Below are 8,370 nucleotides of genomic sequence, written 5' to 3'. Positions count from 1 at the left end.
TGAGCATGTGCGGTGGAGGTGTGGTGGGAGCCTCGCGGGGCTGGAGCCCGGGCTGCGCAGCCTCGCACTGGGAGGCCTGCGGAGCTCCTTCCTGGCAGGGCCGGGCGGCGGGCCAGCCCAGGAGCCGCGCTCCCCTGCACCCGCGGCTCGGCCGGCAGCTTCTGCAGCGTCAGCCCGGCACTGCCCAGGTACCCTGCCAGGGCGCGGGTGGAGCTGGTGGTCAGGGCCGGAGCTCACCCGTGCAGGCTCTCCTCAGCCTCAAGTGGTGTTGGAGCAGTGGTGTGGGCCATGTGCTGTGGGCTGTGGGGTGTGGGGTGTGGGCTGTGGGCTATGGGGTGTGGGCTGTGGGCCGTGGGCCGTGGGGTGTGGGGTGTGTGGGGTGTGGGCTGTGGGGTGTGGGCTGTGGGCCGTGGGCTGTGGGGTGTGGGGTGTGTGAGGTGTGGGCTGTGGGGTGTGGGCTGTGGGCCGTGGGCTGTGGGCTGTGGGCTGTGGGCTGTGGGGTGTGTGGGGTGTGGGCCGTGGGCCATGGGGTGTGGGCCGTAGGGTGTGGGCTGTGGGCCGTGGGCTGTGGGCTGTGGAGTGTGTGGGGTATGGGCCGTGGGCTGTGGGGTGTGGGCTGTGGGCTGTGGGCTGTGGGGTGTGGGCTGTGGGCTGTGGGGTGTGTGGGGTATGGGCCGTGGGCTGTGGGGTGTGGGCCGTGGGCCGTGGGGTGTGGGCTGTGGGCCATGGGCTGTGGGCTGTGGGGTGTGGGCTGTGGGCTGTGGGCCGTGGGCCGTGGGCTGTGGGCCGTGGGCCGTGGGCCGTGGGCTGTGGGCCGTGGGCCGTGGGCTGTGGGGTGTGGGCTGTGGGCTGTGGGGTGTGGGCTGTGGGCCGTGGGGTGTGGGGTGTGGGCCGTGGACCGTGGGGTGTGGGCCGTGGGCTGTGGGGTGTGGGCTGTGGGCCGTGGGCTGTGGGGTGTGGGCTGTGGGCCATGGGCTGTGGGCTGTGGGGTGTGTGGGGTATGGGCCGTGGGCCATGGGGTGTGGGCCGTGGGGTGTGGGCTGTGGGCCGTGGGCTATGGGCTGTGGAGTGTGTGGGCTGTGGGCCGTGGGCTGTGGGGTGTGGGCTGTGGGCTGTGGGCCGTGGGCTGTGGGGTGTGGGCTGTGGGCCGTGGGCTGTGGGCTGTGGGCCGTGGGCTGTGGGCTGTGGGCCGTGGGGTATGGGCTGTGGGCCATGGGGTGTGGGCTATGGGCTGTGGGGTGTGGGCTGTGGGCCGTGGGGTGTGGGGTGTGGGCCGTGGGCCGTGGGGTGTGGGCTGTGGGCTGTGGGGTGTGGGCTGTGGGCCGTGGGGTGTGGGGTGTGGGCTGTGGGCCGTGGGCTGTGGGCCGTGGGCTGTGGGGTGTGGGCTGTGGGCTGTGGGGTGTGGGCTGTGGGCCGTGGGCCGTGGGGTGTGGGCTGTGGGCTGTGGGCTGTGGGCTGTGGGCCGTGGGCTGTGGGGTGTGGGCTGTGGGCCGTGGGCTGTGGGCTGTGGGCTGTGGGCTGTGGGGTGTGGGGTGTGGGCTGTGGGCCGTGGGCTGTGGGGTGTGGGGTGTGGGCTGTGGGGTGTGGGCTGTGGGCCGTGGGCTGTGGGCTGTGGGGTGTGGGCTGTGGGCCGTGGGCTGTGGGCTGTGGGCTGTGGGCTGTGGGCCGTGGGCTGTGGGGTGTGGGCTGTGGGCCGTGGGCTGTGGGCTGTGGGCCGTGGGCTGTGGGGTGTGGGCCGTGGGGTATGGGGTGTGGGCTGTGGGGTGTGGGCCGTGGGCTGTGGGCTGTGGGGTGTGTGGGGTATGGGCCATGGGCCGTGGGGTGTGGGCTGTGGGGTGTGGGCTGTGGGCCGTGGGCTGTGGGCCGTGGGCCGTGGGGTGTGGGCCGTGAGCCGTGGGCTGTGGGCCGTGGGCTGTGGGGTGTGGGCTATGGGCTGTGGGGTGTGTGTGGTATGGGCCATGGGCCGTGGGCTGTGGGCCGTGGGCCGTGGGCTGTGGGGTGTGTGGGGTATGGGCCATGGGCCGTGGGCTGTGGGCCGTGGGCCGTGGGCCGTGGGTCATGGGGTGTGGGCTGTGGGGTGTGGGGTGTGGGCCGTGGGCCGAGGGGTGTGGGCCGTGGGGAGGCGGTAGTCTCTTAGGTTGAGTGGGCCGTGGCGGGGTGAACGCAGCTGTGAGTGGCCGTGGCGGGGTGGACGGCTGCTGAGTGGCCGTGGCAGGGTGGACGCAGCTGTGAGTGAGGAAGCTGGCCTGTGGCCCTCACTGCTCCAGGTACCTCCTTGTCAGCAGAGCGCCTGAGCAGGTGACAGCCTCCCAGTGAGGGCTGGACAAGGACTCCGCCTAGCACTCACTGAGTGGTGACAGGGTGGATAAGGACTCAGCCTAGCACCCAGTGAGTGGTGACAGGGTGGAAGAGGACTCAGCCTAGCACTCACTGAGTGGTGACAGGGTGGAAGAGGACTCAGCCTAACACTCACTGAGTGGTGACAGGGTGGAAGAGGACTCAGCCTAGCACTCACTGAGTGGTGACAGGGTGGAAGAGGACTCAGCCTAGCACCCAGTGAGTGGTGACGGGGTGGATGAGGACTCAGCCTAGCACTCACTGAGTGGTGACGGGGTGGAAGAGGACTCAGCCTAGCACTCACTGAGTGGTGATGGGGAGGGTGTCCAGTACCCAGCACAGGCCCGGCCCCCAGTGCAGTGTGGCTGCACTGTCCTGTGGAGTAGGTCCAGGGCCCCGCTTGGGCCTGCTGGGGGCGGTGGCAGGGGCAGCAGGAGCCTGTGGCTCCTGTGTAGAGGGCAGGCAGAGGGGCAAAGGTCAGGCAGGAAGCCAGTCCTCCCCACAGTGGTCCCAGTGGCTCCTGCAGAAGCAGTGTCCTCCCTGCTTGGAGGGGAGGCTGAGCTCACGTCCTGAGCTGGAGGCTGGAGTTGCGAGGGAGGCCACAGGCAGAGCCTGACCCCACGCCCCCTGGCCCCCTGCAGGACGGGGCCACGGCCGTTCCCGCAGCGCCGTCCGGCCCCAGCCCTGGCTCCGGCGCTCCCGGAGCCCGGGTGCCCGGCGCGCCGCCCGCACCTCTTCCTCCTCCACATTCAGATGTCAGCCTTTGAGCTGTGCTTTCCTCTCCTGGAAAGTGCTGAAGGGTGGGAGCTAATTATGGCCCGCTGCAGGCAGCCCAGGCGCGGGGGGGGGCGAGGGGGGGGCGGGCTGCTCCCTGGGAGCCGCTGAGGCGGGGGCGGGTGTGGAGGGAGGGCGGGAGGAGGGCCGGGCCCTCCCCCAGGGACCCAGCATGTGCTTTGTTGAGCACCCATCTGGGGCAGCTGCTTGGCCAGCACCTCCACCTGGCAGTCACTGTGGGCGCGGCCGTGAGCACGCCCCGCCGCAGGGAGGCTGCGCTGCGCGCACAGTGAATAAAGCCTTCCGGCGTCACCTGCTTGCTCTGGACACGTGCTGTGTCCACAGTCCCCGTGGACACAGCAGGCTGTGAGTCCCGGCCCAGGTCACAGTGACCGCACCTGGGCCTGCGGGTCGCTTGGCTGGCGCCGGCTGCTGCCCTGCTCTGGGGCGTGCAGGGGCCAGGAGGCGAGAGGAGAGGGAGCCATCCCCCCCAATCCCCCGGTCCACCTCATCCACCCCTGTCCACCCCCGTCCACCTCATCCACCCCTGTCCACCCCATCCACCCCTGTCCACCCCATCCACCCATCCACCTCCATCCATCCCTGTCCCCCCTGGCCTCCCCATCCCCCTGTCCACCCAGGGGTGGGCTCCAGCAGAGCCCACCATGAGCCACCAGGAAACAGCCCATGCCCACCCGTGAGCCAGACTCCAGCCACGCTGGGGAACAGGAGCCACATAACAGAGCATGCCACAGGCGACCTGGGCCAGGAGCCTGCTGCTGGGTGTGTAACAGGTCGTGCACAGCCAGAAGCCTGCTGCTGGGTGTGTAACAGGTCATGCACAGCCAGGAGCCTGCTGCTGGGTGTGTAACAGGTCGTGCACAGCCAGGAGCCTGCTGCTGGGTGTGTAACAGGTCATGCACAGCCAGAAGCCTGCTGCTGGGTGTGTAACAGGTCGTGCACAGCCAGAAGCCTGCTGCTGGGTGTGTAACAGGTCGTGCACAGCCAGGAGCCTGCTGCTGGGTGTGTAACAGGTCGTGCACAGCCAGGAGCCTGCTGCTGGGTGTGTAACAGGTCGTGCACAGGTGACCTGGGCCAGGAGCCTGCTGCTGGGTGTGAGGCAGGGCGCTCAGAAGGACTCACAGCATTTGCGATTGTGTCCCCTACACCAGAGAGTCACAGTTGGCACACTTTGATCTTCTGGCCTTCCTTCCGTCTCACTCGGGCCGTGGCGTGGCGTGGCGTGGCGTGGCGTGGAGTGGCGTGGCGTGGCGTGGCGTGGAGTGGCGTGGCGTGGCGTGGCAGAGCTGTCCGTGCTGTGCAGCTTGTGGCCAGGTCTCCTCTGCCCCTAGGGAGTCAGCCGGGAGCAGAGGAGGCGGCATGCGTGGGGAGATTGAGTCCCCACGGACGCCTGTGGAGGCTGAAGCGCCGCTATTGCTCCCCAAGCCTCACGGCGCAGTGATGATCTCCGCGCCACGTCCACGGGGCCTTCCAGGGACCCCGAGGTGGCCGGGTGAGTACTGCGCCGGGTTGGGGGGGCCTGCGCTTCTGTAGACCCTGGCCAATGCAGGGGTCTGGGAGCCAATCCTGTGAACACGGGGATGACGGATTCACCGGGGCACATTCTGCTCACTCAGTGGGCAGGCAGGGCTGTGCCCGGCAGCCTGCAGCCTGGCATCCGGGTGTGCAGTCCCTGCTGGCCTCCTTTGAGGGAGAGGCCCGGCCCAGCCTCCTGGCCCTCCTGGCCGAGGTGCTGAGCAAGGGCCCTGTGCCGGGAAGGCTTCCGCTCTCCAGGCCAAGGCTGCAGCCCTGCCCAGCCTGCCCTGGCCGCCTGCTGCTGGCCTCTGACCCTGACTAGGGTCAGATGGGTGACATTTGTCACCAGGCTTGAGTGGAGGGAGGCAGGGCCTTCCTGAGAGGAAGCCGGGTGAGGGGCCGCGGTGGCCTTGGACTCTGAGGCCTTTGCAGATTCCGGGTGGACGGTGGGGAGGGGAATGGCAGATTGTGGGTGGGCGGTGGGGAGAGGGAGGGGCAGCAGGTGGGAGGGGTATCGATTTCTCAGAAGACACAAGGTGAAGCTGTCCTCCCCGGTGAGGGTTTGGGAAATTCTGGAAGTTTTCTCTCCCAGTACAGCTTTCCCCACACTCACAGGTGCCAGGTGAGCCTCGGCGGTCAGGAGCAAGCCAGCCGCCCAGGCCGGGCAGGGCAGGGTGAGGCCACGCCACGGCTCCGTGCGGCCGTGGTGCTGTGTCTGCAGGGACAGCCGGGCACTACCTAATTTCATTTATATTTTGAACTATGCAGACCAGGCTGGGCTGGAGCTGGCCAGCCTCCAGCCTCTGCGTCCTGAGGGCCGGGATGACAAGGGGGCTGGACGGCTCGCGGCTGGCATCTTGCTCTGAAGGCAACCCTGCTGAGCTGAGCAGACCCCGCTGCTCAGAAAAGCAGAGTCAGGCTGGGAAGGGCCCAGGGAGAAATCCATGACGCCGCTGTTCCCTCTGCGTCCGGCAGAGGGCAGCCGATTCCCAGCAGCTGGGGACGCTGGCGGGTCCCCTGAAGCTCAGTCCTGCGATTGTCCCCTCCTCCTTCCCGGGATCTGGAAGGCCTGGGTGCGTGTCTTGGGCTTTTCCCACACAGCAATGGCTTCTAGAGAATTTAAGTCTGGCCAGTCTGCCCCACTCCGTCACTCCCCGGCCGGCCCACTGGTGCCACAGCCCCAGAGTCCCCGGGATGTCACAGCCAGCGGGGAAGTCCCCACCTCAGTGGGAGGAAGACGCTGCCACCGTGAGATTCTGCTTCTGATTAGCTGTGTGACTTCTGACAAGTCACTTAACCTCCCTGGTCAGCTTGCTCTCCTGTTCAGTGGGGTTCTGGCTTAGCTCATCTCAAAGTCCCTTTCAGCATGGGGGGGAGGGGGGAAGGAAGGGATGGAGGGGGAGGGGAGGAGACTCCTGGTGGGGCCTGAAGATGGAGCAGCCTTCCAAAGATATGCATAAACAGGATGAGTTACTCGGCTGCAGGGGTGGGCCCTGGCGGTGTGCAGCCGTGTTTATCTCTGGCTGTGGAGTGGAACTGGGGTGACTCCTGGCCCAATTGCCAAATGGACGCATGACCCCGGCCACCCCTGACTCCCTGGGCCCCCCACGGCCTCATCCACCCCTGCGGGGCTGTGAGTTTCTGGCGTACCTCCTCACCCACTCTGGTCCCTCCCTCTGCCCTGCGGCCTGTGCACAAACACAAGAGCTTACCTGACAAACAGCTGAAGGGAAAGGGCATGGCTCAGTGGAAGAGCGCCTGTCTAAGAAGCAGGAGGCCGGGCTGGGAAGGTGGCTCAGTGGTAGAGCGCTTGCCTCGCATGCATGAGGCCCTGGGTTCGATTCCTCAGCACCACATAAAAAAAAAAAAAGCAGGAAGCCCTGACTTCAAACCCTAGTACTGTTATCGATCTATCTATCTGTAAAAACATGGCAATTTGTTTATAAAGAGCTATATATCGATACAGCCAATTCATCTCAAAGACATTCAGTGAATTATCTCTTTAATTTTTTTTTTTTTTTGGTCGGCCGTGGGGCTTGAACTCTGGGCCTGGGCGCTGTCCCTCAGCTCTTCAGCTCAAGGCGAGCACTCTACCACTTGAGCTACAGCACCACTTCCGGTTTTCTGGTGGTTTATTGGAGATAGGAGTCTCACGGTCTCTCCTGCCCGGGCTGGCTTTGAACCGCGATCCTCAGATCTCAGCCTCCTGAGTAGCTAGGATTACAGGCGTGAGCCACCACTGCCCGGCTCTCTTTAATTTTTTAAAATTGGTTGTGGGGTGAACTCTGGGCCTGGGCGCTGTCCCTCAGCTCTTCAGCTCAAGGCTAGCGCTCTACCACTTGAGCCACAGCACCACTTCTGGCTTTTTCTGCTTATGTGGTGCTGAGGAATCGAACCCAGGGCCTCATGTGTGCCAGGCAAGCGCTCTACCACTGAGCCACCTTCCCAGCTCAAATCCTCTGTTATAAAACAACTTGTGGCATCTTCTCCAGGGCTCTGGTCAGCTGACGCATTGATGTGAGTCAAGCGTGCACCCACGTGACCCTGGCCAGCGTGCCTGGCCGCCCTTGCGCCCGTGGCAGCCACTGTGGCGCTCTGAGTCCTGTTATGCAGGGCTGTGGGGGGGGGCAGGTGACCCCGAGGCCGGGGAGACAGCCTGCAGGGCCACGGAACTGAGTCCTGATGTCTGTGCCTGTGAGCTGGTGGTGGCCCTGGGGTGCCTGGAAAGGCAGAGCCCCCCCACCTAGTGCGCCCTCCTGCGAATGGCAGAGGTCTCCAGGCGCTGAGCTTGGTCTATTCGGAAAGCTGCCCGGGTGCGTGAGCAAAGGGCCTGCCTCTCCCAGCCGGGCCTCCACCCGAGGCCTCCAGGGCCGTGGGAGTCTGAGCTGCCCTGAGGGTGGTGTGGGCCACGTGAGGTTCCCTCGGCCCAGCCAGCCTCTCCCACGGAAACGGTCCCGCGTGCCTAGAGATCCAGAGGGGCTGCGGGCCGTGTGGCGTGTTGTCTGGGGAATACGGGTCTCTTCCCAGGGGAGGGGCCGGCAGCGCAGCCACGTGGCCAGAGCCAGGCGCGCAGAGGGCATTGCGCCCCTTCCCTCCCGGATGGACTAGAGCGCCGGCGTCTGGGGGCTGCTGTGGTTCCCCTGGGCTCCCCCATCCAGGTGGCCAGAGAACTGGGTGCCTGTGCGGGCACGGGGGTGAACCTGTGCCCCTGGCGGGCGGTGCCCGGCTTTATCCTTCCTCCCGGTGCCGCCCTCCTCTCCATTGTGCCCGCAGCCTGGCCCGGCCCGGCGGGGCCTCGCCGGCTACGGCGTTCCGAGACGCCATTCTCACATTTTTCTTCCAAGACAGCTCCAACGTAAACAGCGCTGGCCGGTGGGCATCCGGACTCCGGGGTCCCGCTGGCTCTATCCGGTGCTGGTCACTTCCCCAGGGACGTGGGTGAGGGTGTGGCTCACAGGGCATTGGCATGTCCAGGGCTGGCCTGGAGGCTGGGGCCAGCCCCGTGTTTATCTGGCCGGGCCACGTGACCTTTCCACGCTTGCTGCAGGACGCAGGTGGCGGTGGGCGCGTGGAGTCTGCTCTACTCGGCTCCACAGGAAGTTTACGGCTTGAGTGTGGAGGCCTGGCCCCTCCCTGCTGCCGAGGGGGGCTGTGTGGAGAAACCGTCCGGCCATGGCTCTGCTCCCCCAGGACGCCGGGGCCTGTGTCACCTGCCACCCAGGC

General features: G+C 66.5%; 1 protein-coding gene across 1 annotated transcript; it reads right to left on the bottom strand.

Moving 5' to 3' along the window:
* Nucleotides 1–233: 233 nt before the first annotated feature.
* LOC122101109 (extensin-like) lies at nt 234–7,727 on the bottom strand. Its single transcript, XM_042671456.1, has 5 exons — nt 7,592–7,727; nt 4,564–4,698; nt 3,510–3,553; nt 2,642–2,784; nt 234–2,226 (listed from the first exon to the last, which is right to left on the bottom strand). The coding sequence occupies exons 1-5, from the start codon at nt 7,725–7,727 to the stop codon at nt 234–236; spliced, it is 2,451 nt and encodes an 816-aa protein (XP_042527390.1).
* Nucleotides 7,728–8,370: the final 643 nt, after the last annotated feature.

This window comes from Dipodomys spectabilis, unplaced genomic scaffold (assembly GCF_019054845.1).
Source record: "Dipodomys spectabilis isolate Male_0828 unplaced genomic scaffold, ASM1905484v1 ptg000628l, whole genome shotgun sequence".
NCBI classification, from domain to species: domain Eukaryota; kingdom Metazoa; phylum Chordata; class Mammalia; order Rodentia; family Heteromyidae; genus Dipodomys; species Dipodomys spectabilis.
Note: the sequence above shows the minus strand (reverse complement) of the source record. Positions and strands in the feature narration are given on the sequence as shown.